This window comes from Halichoeres trimaculatus, unplaced genomic scaffold, assembly GCF_033239565.1.
Source record: "Halichoeres trimaculatus isolate MK-OKI-2021-1 unplaced genomic scaffold, fHalTri1.1 fHalTri1_scaffold_15, whole genome shotgun sequence".
Taxonomy (NCBI): Eukaryota; Metazoa; Chordata; class Actinopteri; order Labriformes; family Labridae; genus Halichoeres; species Halichoeres trimaculatus.
Genome location: NW_027437193.1, coordinates 27,691,864 through 27,712,635, shown reverse-complemented (window position 1 = coordinate 27,712,635; position 20,772 = coordinate 27,691,864). Strand labels below are relative to the sequence as shown.

General features: G+C 42.0%; 2 protein-coding genes across 4 annotated transcripts; both read left to right on the top strand.

Moving 5' to 3' along the window:
- The first annotated feature begins 4,016 nt into the window (after positions 1-4,016).
- On the top strand, positions 4,017-10,371 carry prss56 (serine protease 56). Of its 2 annotated transcripts, none has more exons than XM_074689033.1 (14): positions 4,017-4,314; positions 5,655-5,813; positions 5,930-6,184; positions 6,274-6,463; positions 6,552-6,660; positions 6,796-6,952; positions 7,040-7,182; positions 7,379-7,538; positions 7,654-7,842; positions 7,981-8,160; positions 8,313-8,503; positions 8,968-9,496; positions 9,597-9,703; positions 9,799-10,371. In XM_074689033.1, the coding sequence occupies exons 1-14, from the start codon at positions 4,215-4,217 to the stop codon at positions 9,970-9,972; spliced, it is 2,643 nt and encodes an 880-aa protein (XP_074545134.1). In that variant the 5' UTR covers positions 4,017-4,214; the 3' UTR covers positions 9,973-10,371. The 2 variants fall into 2 exon arrangements, with proteins under 2 accessions (XP_074545134.1, XP_074545133.1); XM_074689032.1 differs by having other exon boundaries at positions 6,271-6,463.
- Positions 10,372-11,881: 1,510 nt separating this feature from the next.
- On the top strand, positions 11,882-20,746 carry chrng (cholinergic receptor, nicotinic, gamma). 2 transcript variants are annotated; one of them, XR_012599637.1, is made up of 13 exons: positions 11,882-11,992; positions 14,354-14,490; positions 14,565-14,609; positions 14,720-14,844; positions 15,260-15,415; positions 17,265-17,362; positions 17,455-17,655; positions 17,831-17,945; positions 18,046-18,160; positions 18,247-18,514; positions 18,602-18,735; positions 19,849-19,968; positions 20,075-20,197. XR_012599637.1 is itself a non-coding variant. In XM_074688915.1 (12 exons), exons 1-12 carry the CDS (start codon positions 11,929-11,931, stop codon positions 20,294-20,296), a joined length of 1,680 nt encoding a protein of 559 aa, XP_074545016.1. In that variant the 5' UTR covers positions 11,882-11,928; the 3' UTR covers positions 20,297-20,746. The 2 variants fall into 2 exon arrangements, 1 of the variants encoding a protein (XP_074545016.1); XM_074688915.1 differs by lacking the exon at positions 19,849-19,968 and having other exon boundaries at positions 20,075-20,746.
- The last annotated feature ends 26 nt before the right edge of the window (positions 20,747-20,772 follow it).

Below are 20,772 nucleotides of genomic sequence, written 5' to 3'. Positions count from 1 at the left end.
TGTGTTGGGCATTGAGTGTTTTCTTTATGTAACCTGCTCAAGCAGCCAGCCAGCCAGGAGCCTGTTCACCCCACGGTAAATTTCTTCCGAGCGTCAAACAGATGATTATGCATTCACAGCATTTTTGTTGCCCAGCCAGGTCAATCGCAGCCGTTCCAAACCCAGGAAGACCTCTCACACGATTTTCCCAACTTTCCCAACATTAGAGGCAATTGGGTTTCTAACAGATCATCCTCTGGGTCAAACGCTATTTAGCTGCTCCAACAAAATAACTTCTATTTAGCTGTTAGACAGACTTGTACTGAGGCCTGTGACAGTTACATTGACTATAATATTAAAACAAAATCTTGTCTTTTTCATATCATACAATGCTGAAAGCTTTTCTTTTTGGCCTGGCTGATAAAAACATAGACAGACTCTCTGAGAGCAGAATAGTCATGACACTTTGAAAAATAAAAAATCAAAGCTGCTGCGAGGAACTGAAATCTGCTGCGCCCCCTGTGGACAACAAAATATATTTTATTTCTCTTTTTGTCTTGTAAATGCCAAGGCAATTTGTATTGTGCTTTCATTTTTAAGTCCATTATAAAGGCATCATTCAAAAAGCATTACTGTTACTTTCAGTCTGTTAAAAATACATCACAGAGGCTTTAAACACTAAAAATAAAACAAAAAAGTAAATTTAGTATTAGTTACATTTGTGTATCACATATATTTAATCAGCACATTGGAATTTAAATGGATTAATTATCCTTGGCACTGTTCTGTATTCTACTGCTGTAATGCAACTTTTCAGGGTAGTCAAGGTGACTCAGTTTGCAGGGCTGCCAGAGATTTCTACCTTATGAAAACATAAAAAATGTTTCACTACTGACCCAAAATGTACTCATGTAATTACATTTGTTCGGGCTCTCGCTGGTTATGGGCCCTTACACTGCAAAAAAAAAAATCTTATTGAGTGTTTTTCTCTTATTTTAAGTAAAAATTGTCTTGTTATACTTGATATAAGCAAGATTCCACTGATCAGTCCAGAAAAATGTCTTGATTTGAGTCATTTAAAGACAAATATGAGGTCTGAATTGCTTGTAACAAGAAAAAAATCTGCCAATGGAACAAGAAAAAATTGCTTGAAACTAGAATAATGTCCCGATACAAGTAACTTTTTTCCTTTTCCATTGCCAGATTATTATTTTTTTGATCATTTACTCATTTTTGTTGTTACACACCTTGAAATAAGACATTTTTCTGAACTGGTCACGTGAATGTGGCTCCTATTAAGTCTAAAAAGACATTTTCTACTGAAAATAAGACAGAATCACTTGATAAGACTTCAGTTTTTTCCAGTGTAGAAGGGTCCTGTCTTTTCTTCCCTTTACAGGACCTCTCTTTGTTTGTTTCAGCTGCATGTTGAAAACAAAAAGCATTTTAAATTGCTCAACACAAATTCATTCCACAAAACCAGACAGAATGACAGAATACTAAACCAAAAAGAATAAGGGGCATCTCATAATCAGTGTGGTTAACCATTAGACACAAAAATAAGAGTCTGAACTGATGTGAAAAGAGTTTGTTTTCCTTGTGCTCAGCACAGAACTTCTTACTGTGACTGGTTCTGACTCAAAGCATCAAGGACTGACTTCATTAGGATGTATTCACTGATTTTTAATCAGCAGCTCTGATGCAGTTTTTAAATGTGTACCTTATTATCAGTGCTAAAACAGTTAAGATCTGAAGTGAAAAAGAAAGAAAAGGTTTCATTAATTAATAATGTTGTGTTGTCAGATCATACAAACACTTCTTGGATAAGAAAGAACCGTTCCCTGACTCACTCGGGCTCTGATAATAGATTAACATTTGTGTCAAAGATGGAGGAATTAAACTACTCAGATTTTTTTGCCGATCTCTTGTCCAGCAGTGTAAATGTTAGGATGTAGACACTGTTAATAAAAGACATGAAAAAGATGATCTCTGAACATGAAGATAGAACCCTGCAGATAGAGGAGAACAGAGAGAGACAGAGCGCTCCATGCTTTGTGGACAGATGAAGGAGAAGTGAGCAGAAGGCAAATTAATCACAGGACATCAAAGGCAAATGGACTGAGGGAGGGAGGAGTTGAAAGAGCGCCGCCAGTTTGTCCCATGCCGTCCCCGCTCCGCTCCGCCTGATCCCGCTCTCAGATCTCCAGGCCATTGTGCCGCACGGGTGCATTGAGGGGGCTGGGGCACAATGTACACAGCAAAACATGCACACACATACACACAGGAGAAGTCTGACAGCAAGGCTGGCACAGGAAGAAATGCACTTTTCTGTCTTCTGAAGCCCAAACTTTGACTGTTTGTGGTCAGTGTGAGAATCCTGTAGTTTTCTTTCCTCATCAGTCCCTTTATTTCATCAGGACAGCCTGTGGCTGAAACATAAACACAGTCGCACAGCGGCTAACACAAACTGTATGTTGTTGACAGTGTGAACTCTGCCGTCATTGCTGGCTTGTGGCAGCAGTGGACGGCTCTCTTTGAAAATGCACTGCTAGACTCTGCCGCCGCTCTTTTTATCATTCGGCCAGTTAGTTTGCTCAAAGTTGACTCCAATTTGTGCTTCCCATTTGAGCTACTGGCCGACACAAACTCATTTCTGAGTCAATGCTGATGCCTCCCTATCATCAGAGAGTGCACGGATATTTATCCTTCCACACCCTCTGCAGAACGTTAAAATACTTACCGCGGTTGTACATTATTATAGTAATAAGCCTCAAATATATGATATTATATTATTTATGATATGATATTATTATTATTAGCATCAGATTTTGCTTTCTTGATGTTGAATTTAAATGAGGTTGGAATAAAAGTCAACGTTTTGTTTTAAGCAGCAGTTGTAATTTAAAGGACTTATATGCAGATGACATTGTTGAATGCAGGTTAAATTTCAGTGTAGAGAAAGTTTTAAGAATATTATTTCAGTACATAATATTTATCTGCTAAAATCAATGAGATTCATCCCCTTAATTAGATTTTCTCTCTTCTTTTCACAAGCTTATGATTTTGCGCATTTGCTGCAAAGTTATTGCTGAAACAGAAGTCACATGGGGCTGAAAAGTTCAGGATCACAAGCTCAAGTCAGTACAGCATTGTTCATAACATCAAAGCCCAAGAATTTAGTTTAAAAGTCAGTTTGGCTTTCTTTTTAACAGGCATGTATGAAAAAGTAAAGAGAGAAATGAGATAGAAACTTAAGAATAAAAATGTGTCTTCACTCAATGAGGAAACTCTTTTGGACATCCAAAATAAACTGTGGTCATAGGCACTTTTTTTTTACTGTATCTTTATGTAACAAAAGCAGAGTTCAGCAGAGAAAGACAAAAGTGATGTGAACTGACAATATTTTAATGGGGGGGATAAAAGACTGTAAGTGATCAATGGAAGCGGCGGCCAAGTGATGCCCGGGGGACGGCTTTGATGTGGGCATCCTCAGAGGGACGCCGGGGACAATGCCCTCTTTGAGAGACATGCAGAATGGCAGACACATCCCTCTCCCTCTCTGCCGCGCTCTCACACACTGTCACTCAACGTCCCTCTGCGTCCCGCTGGCCCCCATCACGCTGTAGCTCCTCGGATCAGACGCTCTGTGACATCTATCTGCCTCTGAATTCCTCTACTTCGCTGTCACATCAGCCCATATCCTTATCTGCATAACTTTCTCCCTCTTCCTCTCACATTAATTAATTCAAACAACACCCCTTCCCCGCCGCCCAGCCAATCACTCCACCTCCTTGTTTTGCCCCCTCCCTGCTGCAGCTCTCGCCCTCCCTCTGTCTCCTTTCACAGAACCAAACCTCTTTGTGATGTCCAGCCTTGGCAAGTTGCACCCGATTTGCTGTCACAGTCTTAATGAATTCATCTGTTTGTGTATTGGCCATGGGAGCATCTCTCCCTCCTCCCTCTCGGTGGTGTTCCCCTGGGGACTCTATATATACCAGGGACCACTCCAGGCACCTATTGTTCCTCTATGTAAACTTACAGACAGATGCCCTGCACCACAGTGTGGGAGAGAGCCCACAGAGTCAGGAGGAGGGAGACTATCAGCGATCTGAGAGAGAAACCAGACGACGAGGACGTGGAAGCACCGCAGGCAGCTCTCATCTTCAGCTCCTCTGCATCCTCGTCTGCCTTCACAAGTGTCTCCTGCCTGTGTGGAGGTCTGATGTTCTGACACCATGCCACTGCTCATTTCACTGCTGCTTATGGGACTCGACTGCTTGCTGGGAGCTCCAGCTGGTCGAGAGGTGTACAGGATGCCCCAAAGTGCGCTCAAAGGTAACTCACCAAACTTACTCTTTTTAAGCTATTTTCATAAACCACAACAGCTCCGGCTGCCAAACAGTTTGAAAACCTGATCACTGTGATTTATGAATTAGTCTTGCAGGCATTTCCAGGTGTGACACTTAGTTTTTAAGAACTACCTGGGAAAACATCAAGAGAAGTGAATGTTTATGTTACAGCGTTACACTGTCATCACACTGGTGGTGCTGCAATGATTCAAAAATATGTGGTTGATATTTTCTAGCCCTGCAAAAAAAGCCCTGACACTCACTTTTTGTGAATGTTGTGTACTTATCTTGTGTACATACACACATTCAGCTGATTTGGGTTCACACAGTAAAAGCTCTTTTTAATGTGCAGCAGATATCTTAGCTCAAAAAGACACACTTCTGATCACGCTGCATATTTTAACCTCCTCTTAATTATCTTTCTAAACTTGCATCAGCCAAATTCCTGCACTTTCCAGGCTCTTCAGTGCTGTCAGCTACAGGAGAGTTTGTTAAATCCTCTACTGAGCTCAGGGAAGAAGGACCTCTGGCCCTCACTGGTTGCAGCACAGAGTACAGCAGAGCCTTCATACAAATGGCTGGTGATAGCAGTGTGTGTTTAGAGTGTTCAGAACAAGGGACTTGGGGTCCCAGCCGCCCCGGGGCTGCCAGCCCATGCCCCTGCGGCCTGTCCCTGCCCGCCAGCCTCTGCCAGCTCGGCCCTGGCCCTCTAATTAAGTCTTCAATCAGCATTGTTGTTGTTAGTGGCCTATCCTGTGATGTGGCGCGGCACAGAGGGGGGCTGCAGGGTCGGCGGTCTGATTGATGTGTGTCTGCGGTAGCCTCACCAGCGTGCTGAGCGTGAGCTAGCTTCCATAACATGCTGCAAATGAGCTCAAAGAGAAGCATGAGAAAGGATGGGGCTGCTCGCACACATACCAGAGAGCTGAACCTGTTCACAGAGCGTTCCCTCAACAACTTGTCTCCATGAAATAATGAGTAGTCTCTTTATTAGCAACGCCTCCCCAAAAAGTCTGTAAAGTTGAAGATATTCTGCAAATTTGTTGCTGATCTTTTCAAAGTATCACTCCTGCATATCTAACAGACACTCTAGTTTAAAGCTTGTGTCTTACTTTGTTGATTTCACTTATACGCATTTTTATAGGAATTCTTGTTACATATTAGTCAGGAATATATCTGCTCATCAGTCATGCCAATATGCTGCTCAATCTGTTTCTATCTCTCTTTACATATTTCCTTTTGTTTTCCACAAACTTGTCTCCCATCATAACACCTTTTTAATTGTTACTAAAGTCTTTCCTCTTTCTGTTCCTGTCTGTCCTGCAGCTCTGTCTGATCGCGGTACCGTGGTTCTGGAGGCGGCCATGACCAGTGCTCTGTCTGCTCTCGATCGAGCTTCGTCTGAGAGAAGTCGGGCTGAAGCCGGCTGCAGGGGCTGTGTCCCCTGTCTGTTTCAGGATTGTGGACAGCTGTCAGGCTCCTGCTGTAAGTCAAACAAACTGTTTCAGATTGCAGATTGAGTGAGTTTTTCCTGTTTGTGTATTACTTAACGATTACTTACAAACATTGTCAGTAAGTTTGGTATCTCCTGTCGCCAACAGCGTCTCCCTCTAACGCCCTATCAGAGCCGAGCTGTGATGTCATCAGTAAAGCTCAGAAACTTCAAGATGAAGCTGAGCGGAGCTGGGCTCTGAGTCAGGCCTGTGCGTACTATCAGCACCGCTGCCCGGCCGGCGAGCTGGACAAGGAGAGCTGCATCAGGATCATGGGTGAGAGCTGCAGCGCTCGGGTCCTCCAGTGCAGCCTGCTCAACACAATGCAGAACCTGGAGCCTGCGACTCAGACCCACGCACAGGGTGAGTGCAGTATTATCAAGGCTCTCCTATCCCTCTGTGAGGTCAGCCGCGGTGTTTTCTTGACGGTCAGTGTCTCTGTGTCCCAGCAGCAGTGTGTGGTCAGAGATCATCCAGGGTTCAAAACATCACACAGCCTCGCTCCAGGATCGTGGGCGGCTCTCCTGCTCCTCTGGGCAGCTGGCCCTGGCTGGTTAACCTCCAGCTCGACGGAGGTCTGATGTGCGGAGGGGTCCTCGTGGACAGCTCCTGGGTTGTCACTGCTGCTCACTGCTTTGCTGGGTAAGAGTGAAGACGTGTGAAATACTGAAGATGAATGACTTAACAGTATTTCTCCTCTAACCTTGTTTTATTGTTCTGACTTCTGCAGCAGCCGCAGCGAGAGCTACTGGACCGCCGTGGTGGGGGAGTTTGACATCACTAAGACTGACCCTGATGAGCAGGTCCTCAAAGTGAACCGCATCATCACGCATCCTAAGGTAACAATACATTATGAGGAAGATAACCATTTGATTGTTTTCTTCATTCTCTTTAATCCACAATTCAGACCACCAAACAAGTTATCCCATCATCACAGCAATTAATCATTTCGACTCTCTCTGCTCCTCCTGCAGTTCAACCCAAAGACATTCAACAACGACATCGCTCTCGTGGAGCTGACGTCTCCTGTGGTCCTGTCTGATCACGTCACTCCAGTGTGTCTCCCGTCTGGACTGGACCCTCCTACTGGTAGTCCATGTCTGGTGGCAGGCTGGGGCTCTCTGTATGAGGGTGAGTAGAAATAGCTGAGACAGATCTTGATAATAATATTTGCTCCAATCAGTTTTTATTCTACATCAAAGTGTGTCTGTTCTTCAGATGGCCCGTCTGCTGACGTGGTGATGGAGGCGAAGGTGCCCCTGCTGCCTCAGAGCACCTGTAAGAGCGCTCTGGGAAAAGAACTGGTCACTAACACGATGCTGTGTGCTGGCTATCTCTCCGGAGGCATAGACTCCTGTCAGGTGGGTGGAAAGCAACATATTCTAGTTGATCTCACAGTTTTTGGATCTTCCTCATCTTTTTTTGGGTGTTACTGAAATTTGCTGTTTCTACACCAACAATGCTTGTGTTGTTTCTGACAATAACTGTCTTCATACCATTAAGAGAAATATGGTTTCCGAAGATAACCAACTCATCTTTTGTTTTTGTAACTCACAGGGAGATTCTGGAGGCCCCCTGATCTACCAGGACAGGATTTCAGGCCGGTTCCAGCTCTACGGCATCACCTCCTGGGGAGACGGATGTGGTGAAAAGGGCAAACCGGGGGTCTACACTCGAGTGTCTGCTTTCTCTGACTGGATTCAGGCTGAGATACAAAGTGAGTTTCAAGCAGCAAAAAGTAGCACTCAAAGAACTCTTGAGTTACTTCATAGCTGAAAATAAATAAATAAATAAAATAAACTCCACATTAAAACTTTGGCTTTACTCCTCAGAGTCATTTGGAAGCAGGGAGCCGACATGTCCGGAGCTTTTAAAGACGACAGAGATGACAGAAGAGGAGCAGAGGGCAGAGTTCAGCTCTCTGTGTCGCTTCTACACGCTGACCTGCCCTGCTGGACAGTCGGTCAGCTCCTGCAACCGAATGGCCGAGGACAAATGCATCACCCGCTTCAAGAAATGTCGTAAGTACTTTTATTGAAGCCTCATCTTCTAGAGATTCTCTTAAAGAATGACGAAATATACACACATGTACTCATACAGTAAAATGAAATCATGCTGTTGAGGTTTCTGATCTGACACTCTTTCTTTCTGTCGCTCAGAGCTGCGCTCGTTTCTGCAAACCCTTTTGGACCTGCTCCAGAGGGCCGAGGACTACATCAGAGACAAGGTGGATTTGACTTTTTTCACCCAGACTCTCCCTCAGCTGGTGGAGCACATCTACAGCACCGCTTTCGCTCACATCAGGGAGAGGAGGGACTTAGGTCCCACTCAGGTTAAAGGTACGTCATCTACAGATGTTGTTCTTCGTACATAAATAACTGAAGACAGCCGTGCAAACACGTCTTCACCTCTTGAAGAGTTTATAGGTGAAGTGATAGACCATGAAGCATATTGTTGGTCGTGGCAGTAACAGGGGTTTTATTACTTGCAGAACAGCTAGGTGGAGCTGTGGGGCCAACAGGGCAGGATCCTTCTCCCACTCTTCCAGCTTTATTCAGAGATGTCGGCCCCTCGGTGGAAGACTGGGAAAAATACCTGCGAGGCATGGCTGAAGACCTGGACAATCAACACTCTGACATCTCTACCACAGGAAGAAGTCAGGAAAACATCCTTTTCTTACAGGTAAAATATCTGTTTTGTTGTAGACCTGTTGAACTTTGGATGAGATGTTCTCACATTATATCACATCAGATGACAATTTTGCCTCTAGGTATTTTTCAAAAAATACTGAGCACCCTTTATAATTAAATTTAATTTTATCTTTTTTTTTAAGGGGGAAAATGCATTTTAATTGACATTTTAGTAAATATGCCAGAGTTAGCCAAGTAGGCAACCTAAAAAGCACAAGACAAAATAAAACCGAGCAGAATGAAATGAATTAGTCAGTAATTAGAAAACAAATCACACCCTAATGTTAAACATTACTAGAAGAAAAAAACACATAAGGATAAATAACCATAGATATGAGACACATGCAGGACAAAAAGGAAACTGTATTAGGATGCTTGTGACTAAGAGATGCAGACTCAGCGATCCAGTTTGTTCAACGCTTAACTTAATGTCTCATGTTTTGGTTTCACCTTCAGACAGAAGACTCCTCAGTTCATCAGCTGGAGGGAGAACTTCGATCCATCATTTCAGCCCTGCGCTCCAAACTGGACTCAAGAGCTGCCCCTCCCATCATGCACCTGAACACAGCCTACCTCCAGGAGGACTCTTCCTACAATCCTGCTTTTTCAGCATCTTCCACTCAAGCACCAGTTCATGACAGCCACTCCTCTACCTCCTCTTCCTCCTCCCACCAGCATCCATGGTCACTTCTAACCGCCCTGATGAATGAAATGGACAAATTAAGCACACAAGACAAAACTCTGACAGAAGATACATCTCCTGATGCGGTCTGGAGCGCCACATCAGAGGATTTTACGTTCACTGAAAACGGAGACGGAGCACAGTTGAGATCCTCAGCGTTGCCACTCGATGAGCAGTCTGTCTCTGATGTTCAGACAACTGCTGAGCCCAAACAAACTGTGCACGCTGTAAAAACTTTAAGTCTTCACAGAAAGTACAGGAGCCTTCTCCGCAAGAGGCAGATACCTGGGGCAGCAGGGAAAAGTATGTAAAAATAATATAATGTAAAAATATCTGTAAAAAAAAAATTCCTGTTTTATTTCTTTTTAACATGTTTAACAAGTTGCTTGTTTTGTTCCTGTAGTTTGTCCTGGAGTACGAGAGTCTTCACAGCAAGTCAGCCAAGTCAGAGACTCCTACAGCTGGGTCTTAAACATCCCAAACAAGAACCTACGCATGAGCTTCCAAGAGGTAACGCGTCGTCAAATGAAAATTTTATGATGTGTAGATTATTAAAAAGATAGACTGTTACATGTTAAGTAATTATTTCTTCTTTGGCTCTTCAGGTGTTAGTCGATTTGAGCTCCAAGAATGACCGAGGACTCTACCAGGCGCGGGTCAGAGCAGTGGTGGGAGGACGACCTCTGACCTTTTACAGCCTCGTGGGCCTCGAGAATGAGTCTTTTTACCGCAGCGTACCCAGGATCATCGCTGTGGCTCTGGACGCACTCAAGACATGACTTGACCAGGGAAGCAAGTGAGGCGAACCCTGTAACAAAGACTCAAAGCGTGAGATGAAGAGACAAAGACTCAGAGAAAACAATCACCAGAAAAGCCTTTTCATGTGTCAGAGACGCACACAAAACGCACACTCACTCAAACTTCAAACTTCATATTCTGCCTTTGAAATCATCTTTTCCTTCCCGAGAGCCTGAGTTTAGCTCGAAACGAAAACGCAGCCATGAATGTATCAATCCAACTATCGCCGCCCATCATGTGACAGGATGTTTTTTTTTTTATATGGTTGGAGACGCCGCCTTGTCTAACTTATGAATCTGTACAAAAAGATAAGTTATTCATTATGTCTTTTGCAAAGGTTGAGCCTCTTGTGAAGCACACAGACTGTATGTATTATTCATATTCTTACCTTATTATGGTCATATTTATTTGTATAGAGAAAAACATTTGTATTTTTGTAAAAAAAAAAAAAAAAAATCTATTTAAATAAAAACGTTATTAATTGTTTACCATGTGTTTAATCTCTGACTGTAAAAATGAAACATTCAGACAGCGTGCTGCTAACTCTGAAGTATTTGGCCCCTAGTGTACTAGAGTTCTTCCAAGACCCACACATACCCTCTTCAGTAAGGTTTCAATGCTGATTGGTTCCCGTCAGGACTCCAGATTGACCCCAGTCCTTTGACCCCTCAGGGGCTAAGCTTTCACATCAACACTGCAGCTGCTCCCTGAGACCATCGTACTTCTAATCCCCTCCCTGTGTTTACGCCTCATTTCCAGGACGAGACAGGCGAAGAACAGAACTTGGCGAGCTGTCGGAGCCTCTTCTTGTCAGTAGTGAGTCAGTGATGCAAGAAAAGACAAACCGTGCCTGATGAAGTAACACTCTCACTTGTGGACAAGCCGTTCATGCTGCGTCCTAACTTGTGGATGCCAGATCTCTGAAAGTGGTTATGACCAGCGAAATAATCCCCAATAAAACCAAAATAGCTTCATAAACAATTGCGACCACACAGACTGTTGTAGTCTTCGTCCTGGTCTAAGTGCTAAATGAGGGATACACTGGGATAAGAGTGTAACAGCTGAGTAAACACTGAGACGGACACTTCTGTTGCCAAACATCAACCCTTGTCTCTGGCATGTGTGTTTATGTGTGTGCGGAAAGTGTGTGAGAGCGTGGTAGGAACAAGTATTTTTGACAAACACACACACATTAATGACATGCCCCTCGCGCACACGTAACCCCCACAGAGCCCCGTCACCCATATGAGAGGTCTGTGTGCTGTAAATGGGAGAGACTTAACACCTGTTCCCTCTTTACTGTACGGCTCTTTGAGCTCGCTGAGCAGACGCTCTCAGGTTGCTGCCCTCTTTGTCACCTAATCTCTCTGCCTTATGCTCTTTTATTGTAGAGATTTCATTTTGTCTGAGGATGGAACAAACTTAGATAAGTCATTAAAGTTGATAGTCGAGGTAAGAATCACTTTTCCTCACTGAGCTCAAGTGGACGGCTGAGTGACAACAGCCAGGTGTTATGATGGGGGGCAGCCACGCACAGAGTACAGCACAAAGTGTGTGTCATTCTCCCAGTGTGTGTGTGTGTGTGTGTGTGTGTGTGTGTGTGTGTGTGTGTGTGTGTGTGTGTGTGTGTGTGTGTGTGTGTGTGTGTGTGTGTGTGTGTGTGTGTGTGTGTGTGCATTGTGACAGCTGGCTATGCAGTACTGGAAATACACTCTTAGATCCAATCCTAACAATCATCAACCCCCAACCATTCCCCTCAACCCCAACCCTCCAGTCAGCTGGGAAACAACACACTCTCTTTCTGTCTCACACACACACATACACACACTCATAGTCACACAGGGCGAGTGCCAGCAGCTTCATCAAGTAGTGTCCATGTGTATCAGATTAGTGATCACAGCGTTGTATCCGTCGGAGCAGCACAAACACACACACCAATGGACTGTGGACCTCCACTTACTCTGTCACTCTTATTGAGGGTGTTTATGATTTCTGCCACAGGTAGGGACGCTCGCTCATCCAGCAGATTATTTTATACCATAACTTTTTAATTTCTGAAGATTTGCATGGTGTGCTGTTCAGATTTCACTTCTTTTATTTTCATATTTATGTTTCATTAGGTGCTAAAACAAGCTAACAACACACTCTGAAATCCCCTTTTCATCACTTAACCTCCTTACTTTTTTTGTTTTTAACTCTTAGTCTAAATACAAACATACTTAAATTAAGACCTCTGTTAAAAGTGTAAGTCAATTTAAGTATCTTTTCTCTCTAATTCTATATTTTTTGTATGAAAACTGTTTTTATGTTCAGGAAATTTCCCTTTCTTTATATTTTTTTTAACAACATCAGAAAAGTATTGTCACACACATCACGCTGATTCCAGTTTCACACCCATTTGACTCAAAGTGTATGGGCTAAGAAAACAAAAGCGAAACTGAAGCAGCATTTGTTAGTGACTTCAAAATTTTCCCAAAACAACTTAAAACCTTAACAGGGTGTTTTGTCTGTCTGGTTTGTTTGGTCTCTGGAGCATGGCTCAGAGTGTCAGACAGTGAGCTAAGTCTTTTACCAGAAACTGCCTGTTAGAAAGAAAACTACTGAAGATCACGTGTCTGGTCTTTGTAGGCAGACAGGGTTGTGTGTTGGGTGGGGGTAGAGTGGGGTTAGGGTGAGGGTTTTGTTTCTTTATACAGGACAAGAATCCTTTAAGTGAGTTAAAAAAGCGCCCCCTCTAACCCTTGTATTATGCTAAGCTAAGTACTACTTATCCTTTCTTTTTCTTGATGAAATTTTGTGACTTTTCTCATTTAGGGTCATGAACTTGGGTGTAAAATCTTGACACTTCATTGTGTAGTGAAATGTCTGTGCACAGTTTGTATACAAAGATGATGCTACAGGTCATCTTGACCTGGAACCTTTAATATGGGTAAGCTAGCTGTTCAGATCCCAAAAAATATGTTTCTGTGATGTAATTTATTGTGATGGCCCAATTATTTATAGTTTGACTGCCTATGAATAGAAATTCAGACCCGGAGACCCAGGTGTGTGTAGAGGAGGAACTTTTTCTCTCTTGTCCTTGTCGGTGTTCTCACGTCATCTCTTTGACATTTTCGCCAAAATTTAGCTCAAGTACATTTCCAGCTGAAGAAGCTTTACCACAGATTTTAAACAGTGAACTGTCAACATCACCAGAAGTGTGCACTGACTTTTTGATGGGAAGGGGCCAAAATGAAAAACAATGGAAAACAAAAAATGGAACAATTGGGCACACTTTTTTTTCATCCAAAGTTCAGCAAAGTGTGTAAGCAAACCAGGAGGGCTCTTGGGCACAGGTTTTGGCTCCTTAGAGAGCACTTTAGTGTGTGTTTAGTTTCCCAAGAGAGCACTTAAGTGTGTGTTTTGGCTCCTTAGAGAGCACTTTAGTGTGTGTTTAGTTTCCCAAGAGAGCACTTAAGTGTGTGTTTTGGCTCCTTAGAGAGCACTTTAGTGTGTTTAGGCTCCTTAAAGAACACTTGAGTGTATTAAGGCTCCTTAGAGAGCACTTTAGTGTGTTAAGGCTCCCAAGAAAGCACTTTAGTGTGTGTTTAGGCTCCTTAGAGAGCACTGAAGTGTGTGTTTAGTTTCCTAAGAGAGCACCTAAGAGTGTGTTAAGGATCCTTAGAGAGCATTTGAGTGTATTTAGGCTCCTTAAAGAACACTTGAGTGTATTAAGACTCATTAGAGAGCACTTGAGTGTGTATAGGCTCCTAAGAGAGCACTTCAGTGTGTGTTTAGGCTACCTAGAGAGCACTTTAGTGTGTGTTCAGGCTCGTCTGTCCTTTTTAAGAGGACAGAAAATTAAGTGTCTCTTGTGTCAAATGATAAAATGACAGAGAGCACATAGGGACATTCCATCTAACATGTTTAGAACATTGAAAATGTTGAAGAAGGAGAATCTGAGAAAATGGGGTGAGGGAATGAAAAATTATGTGTTGTAAAGAGGGAAAAACTTAAATTAAATAGTAATTAAATTTAGTTTGGAGATTGAAAATGTTTTGTATGCCTCTTTTCTATAGATATATATAATTAATAACAAAGCTGTCATTGATTATACCTGGTTTTTGACTGTTTAAGTGGTTTTACACAGTGCAGGTCAAAACAACCCAATACATAATCAACATATATTTTTTCTGACATAATACAAGGGTTAAGAGATAAATACAAGCCTTTTTAACATCATTCAGGTTAATTTCCTGAAGCACAAACAGCTCCCTCTAGAGTTATGGTCAAAACACACTCCACAGCTTGGCTCCTCATGGTGAATAAACCAAACTCATGGTGTGAAACATACGATGTCCTGAATGAGAGCTCTCTCTGCAGCATCAGCAGTCAACCTGGAGGGGGATCTCTTCAAAGACCTGATGAAGGGCTACAACAAGGATGTGCGCCCCACAGAGAAGAGTGGTGACGTCACGAAGGTGGACATCAAGATGACGCTCACAAACCTGATCTCTCTGGTGAGTGTTCAGTCAGCCTGTGGTGTCACACACCTGACTGCCTCAACATTAACAAACACTGTGTCTCTCCTCAGAATGAAAAGGAGGAGGCTCTGACAACCAGCGTCTGGATTGAACTGGTAACTCTGACACTCATCCCATCATACGCTGGATTGTTTTTATGTTGATTTGTCAGATATTTGCAGGAAATTATGAAAAACTAAACCACATTGTCCGTTTCTGTGTGTAGCAATGGTGTGACTACAGGCTAAGGTGGGACCAGCCACCCAGGTCGGCTCTGTACGGGAACATCACCTCTGAGCTACGGATCCCCTCAAAGAGCATCTGGCTGCCGGATGTCATCCTGGAGAATAAGTGAGTGGAGCAGCCTCAGTTATGTTTTTATTGTAAACAATGAAGTTCACCTGAGAAGACAAAAACTACGGTGGCCCTGAGAGCTCACAGCGCTGCAACTGAAGAAAACACATGCAAAAAGACAAAAAACAAGCAAATTAAGAAAACAACTTCATCAATTTGACAATATGCACACATGTTGTTGTTGCCGCAGATTTTCACAGAAAATGTTTTCTTAATTTGCTTGTGTTTTGTCCTTTTGCATGTGTTTTCTTAAGTTGCAGTGCTGTGAGCTCTCAGGGCCACCGTACAAAATGAACACAAAGTTAAGTTTTTCCACAGGAGTTTTAGAGCCAGACAGTCGTAACAACAATATGTGTGTGTTTGTGAATATAACAGTGAGTGTCACTTATTCTTTGTCCTGACTTATGCACAGTGTGGATGGACAGTTCGAGGTGGCGTATTACTGCAACGCTCTGGTGTCTCCTAATGGCTGTGTGTACTGGCTGCCTCCTGCCATCTACCGCAGTGCCTGTACCATCACCGTCAACTACTTCCCCTTTGACTGGCAGAACTGCACCATGATCTTTCGGTGAGTGGAGACGAAATGTCTTGACATTTGATCATATGTTCATGAGAAGTACAAATAGGTTAAAGAGGGGGTCCCTCTGTTACCCCCGTAGAAGCATAGGCTGTAAAAAAAAAATGGAGGTTATTTTGCTTGAAGTGAGGTCGCTACCAAAACTGCTCCCCTTGGTGATTGGCTGCAGTATAGGTCAAAAAATCCTGCTCTCCAGTCATTCCAGATGGGCTGTGGTCAAACTTTAAAAATGAATACACCTCAAAGAAAAGTTTCTCACGTCTTTATGTTGTGTTGATGTAAAGATAAAATTTGGCTGCCTTCCATTCAAATCCTCTTTTTTTTCTGAAAAGCTTCATTTTTATTAGTTATAAGAATAAAAAAAATAGGTTTTACGTCGCGTTTAACAATGATTGACAGCTGCTGTTCTTGTGTGTTTTTATAGGGGATAGTAAAATTTGTCAGTAGGTAGCGTCAAGAAGTGATTAGACTCTCGAAAGAAAAATAATAATTATTATTTTTTGTCACCCAGCTCCACTCAGATTCTCCCAGAATCCCTCACAGTCGTTATTGTGCAGACTCTGGCTGCACAACAGCTACCAATGGCAACGGAAGTATTTTGGCTTCAAAACAATACAATGGTAAATGGTGGAGCCACGCTGTCCTCTCTATACACAGTCTATGTGTAGAAGCATTATATAATTTACAGCTCAAAAAAAAAAATCAAATTTTTCTGTTCCAAGATTTTTAGAAAACTAATTTCAGCCTTCGTCAGGATCACTATCTTTTAGCTGCTGTATCTTCAAGGCTCCATAAACCTCCTTCTCTCTGATTGGCATTTAGGGAGCAGAGCTATTGGGATACCTTCATGTTTGAGGCCCAGCCCTTCAATATGTCATGACTTGGGATGGGTACTCAACGGTACCAGTTTTCGTTACTTTTTTGTGTTTATGTGGTAAAAAATATCAATTTGTTGAATAATAAAAGTTTTTTTTTTATTTTTTTTTTTTTATGTTAATTTGTCAATATATAACCTTGCAATGCTGTGTTTATGCCCAGTAGGAAAATCGCCTACTCTTCCACTCCCTCACAGTTACAAAGATGCATTTAGGTACCCAAACATGGTACCTTGTGATTTTATGTGAATCAGTACATGGCACTTTTGACAGAATTCGGTCGGTACCTATAGAAGTACCTAATTTGTTACCCATCCCTAGTCATGACCCACTGAAAAGATCCTTATGGGATGAGCTCATCTTAATAGCAAGACTCATGAGGACCTCTTTAAGATCTCTTGCTATGTTGAGAACAGACTGTTTGAGAAGTCTCCAGATAGAGTCAGGGATTTCTGTAACATATAAATATGTAGTGGTTTGAAAATGTGCACACGTTAATACGGACTTCCAGCAATGTTTCTCTATGTCCATGTTTAAAATATGGGAAGAAAAACACCCCCTCTTTAAATATACACAGAAGACTTAAGCAGTACAAGAACTGTAAATCACATCAGGTTAAACATTTGAAATCTAACTTATCTCGTGTTCTTCATGGCTGCACAGCAACTTTTCTAAGTTTTTCTCAGAATATTTTAAGGTTTAGACAAATACAGTCACACAAAAACAACACAAGGAGAGACAATAATAGACAGATATCTTTAAGTTGAGCGCTAAAAATGTAAAGTTTTTTTTGTTTATGAGAAAACATGTGTGAGGGATTTTCTTCTGTTTTTAAATTGAAACAGCAGAATCTGAAAAAGGAACAATGCTGCCCTTTATAAGTGCTCCCTTTTCACCGTGCTGTCCTGTGAAAGTGAATAGATGGTCGTGTTTGTTGTGGTGACAGACTGTTTCCCTGTGTTCAGCTCTCAGACCTACAGCGCCAATGAGATCGAACTGGTTCTCAAAGAGGAAGATAACCACACGCTGGAGTGGGTAGATATCGACCCACAGGCTTTCACAGGTATAAAAACAATACGTTTGGGTCTCCCAGTGGATATCTTTGTGTCCCATCTGAAGTTAAAACTGAATGGTGTCTGCTTGTTTCGTTTGGAGAAAATGGAGAGTGGGTCATCAGACATCGGCCGGCGAAGAAAGTGATCAACAATGAGTACACTAAGGATGAGCTGGAGTTCCAGGAGGTGGTCTTCTTCCTCGTCATCCAAAGGAAACCCCTCTTCTACATCATCAACATCATCGCTCCCTGTGTGCTCTTCTCCTCACTCTGTCTCCTTGTCTTCTTCTTACCCGCCAAAGGTCTCTATCCAACCATAATGAAGAAATATATCATGTGATTAATCAAAAGCAGGCAAACTCTTTATGTGATTAAAGGGACAGTTTTAGCTCCATGAGGTCAAAATGATCTATCACAGTTTATTTTCATCCACACAAATCCTCACCACTCTGTCCACTCTCGGTTTGAGTTTTGCAGCTGGTGGTCAGAAGTGCACCATGTCTATTGCCACGCTTCTGGGTCAGACTGTGTTCGTCTTCCTCATCGCGAAGAAGGTTCCAGAGACTTCACAGGCCGTGCCTCTTATTGGGAAGTAAGTTTTTGTGAATGTGACAAGGTTTAAGCCCTCTTAGTTTTTAAGTGTTTCTGAAAAGTCTGTTGATGAGAGTTAATGTCTGAACTTCTGGCTGCAGGTATCTGATGTTTGTGATGTCAGTGACAACCATGGTGGTAATGAACTGTGTGATCGTTCTCAATGTCTCCTTGAGGACTCCAAACACTCACATACTGACCGACAAAGTCCGAAAGGTGCGAATGGAGGCCATACCAAATCCTTTAAAAATATATGAAAGATAATATGAGACTTCTTAATGACCCTCTGATCCCTGTTCCAGGTCCTGCTGAACATCCTCCCTCAGCTGCTCAGGATGCAGATGAAACCCTGGACTCCAAACAATGACATTAACTCAAACACAACTACAAATAGTGATGCTGAGATGACGGACAGAAACGGCATGTTCCTGGTCCCCTGCAGGCGCCGCAGCTCCATGACCCTCATCAACAAGGCAGAGGAATATGCCATGAGAACAGCTCGCTCTGAACTCATGTTCTCCAGGCTCAGAGAAAGAAACGGATTGATGAAAACGGTGTTAGAGAAGCTGCGTAAGTACTTTGGTCTGTTATGTGAAGAGGAATGGAAAAGGTGTTTGTACTGTGTATCCATGGAAATATCTGGTTTGTCTTGCACAGAGGACGGGTTGGAGGAGGGCACAGCTGAGCAGCTCAGTGCCAGCCTGGCAAGAGCGTCTCCACAGCTAAGGCAGTGTGTTACCTCCTGTAAACACATCGCTGAGACTACAAGACAACAAAACAACTTCCAGAATGTAAGATCCATGAGTTATTATTATTATTATTATTATTATTATCATTATTATTGTTAATGTTATTAATTTGTTATTATTATTATTATTATTATCATCATCATCATCATCATCATCATCATCATCATCATCATCATCATTATTATTATTATTATTATTATTATTACTTTTTTTATTAAAACTTTTTTTTATTATTAATATTAAGACAGACACTCACACCCAGTGAATAAGTACATCCATTAACCCTACTTGCTATCGATAAATCTTAGTGGAAATATAAAAACCCTACCCTAAAAGGGTGTCAAGAAATCATTCATTTAACCTTCTTTCTTTGAAGAACTAAAAACTAGTTTGCAATTTGAAACTCCCAAGGAAGAATATATACCACAAAAAATTCATCCTAGCACCCTGTTACGGCATGGCCCAAACAGCTGATCATGACATCATTCTTGCCTTTAATAAGACAAAAATAACTGATTTTTGTTTGAAAAAGATGGCCCCATCTGAACTGATGATTGAAAGATTATATTAAAATCACAAAATTCACTTATGAGTTTGTTATTAGTGGCAAAAAAAAATGCAAACCATTCTAACTACAGCAAAATTAGCTTACTGATAAACCTGCTTAGACTTAGCATGATTTATAAAGCTAGTTATATTATTTCAGAATCTATTTAAATGCACACAATGTATAAATATTGTAATATGTCTAAACTGCTCATGAGCTTGGACGTCATTTATCTTTCATTCTTTGTCATTTATGTTTCTGTTTTACATCCCTCATGTTACAGTTACAGCAAACTTGAAGTTATCTTTTGTGTTCTTTCCAAATAAAAGCACATTTTAGTCAGAGCAGAAGATAAAGCACAAAAACAGGTTTAGGTTGTTAAAAGAGTAAATTAAAAGTGTCACAGGGAGAAGTTGGATTATTTAATCTAGATTTAGAGCTAAACCTTAATTGGACTTTTTATAAAAGGTAAATACACTCAACCTTGAAATCAAAAGGAGGAAATGCTAACAAGATGTAGGTGTTTTTATTAGGGTGTCAGAGGCTATGGGTCTTGTTGCAGCAGTCACTGGTTCAATTCCCATCCTAAACCATTTGCTTCCTTTCAGGTCCTTTTTCAGCTGTATTGACAAGTGAAGGCCAAATAACACAAAGAGAAAAAGATGCATGCCCCATGTACAGATCCAACATACTTCACACTCCTCCTTCCACCTCACCATCTAAAGCAGGTCACATGACAACACAAAGAAATGGGTTCAGAAGTTAAACAGTTACTTTTCTCTTCCTAAAAGGTTTAATTACTTTCAGTGATCTTCATTTTCTTCTCCACTTCAGGAAAATGAAGAGTGGATTTTGGTTGCCCGGGTGATCGACAGGGTCTGCTTTATCGTCATGGCATCTGTGTTTTTTATTGGCACCATCGGGATCTTCCTGATGGGTCATTTCAACCAGCCTCCCCTCACGCCGTTCCCAGGGGATCCTAAGAGATATCTGCCTCCCATAAACAATCTCACCGATCTGACCCAGAGCGGGGCTGCAGCAGAGTCATTAGGGTGAACTGAAGGAGGAGGTTTTAATTCTTAAACTGGGGACGTGGCTTCATACGCCAGGGATTATTCACGACAGCTGCAGCACAGAGAAAAAAGATGTTTGCTTTCTCTCATGGTAATGTACTCTGGTACCAAGGTACGAACACAGAGCAGCTTGTCCACGGTGATAACGGATCTGCTGCCACACTGGTGCACAGTGTGGATGCCACGTTTGTTATGTGATGGTGTGTTTCTGGAATCAGTCCTGGTGGATTTTCAGGTTGAAAATCATCTGCATTAAATGCTGTATTTAACAAAGAGTGATCTTATACGGTCACCCAGCAGCTAACTCTGTTCACATCTGTTTTATTTATTTATTTATTCTGAGGGTGATCACAGTTGTGACCCAGTAAATTGATTCATTGAAACAATTGTGGGATTTCACACCCTTTAAATGTCACTATTTTCTGTTATAAAGCAAATAATCAATATTTGAAAGTCTCA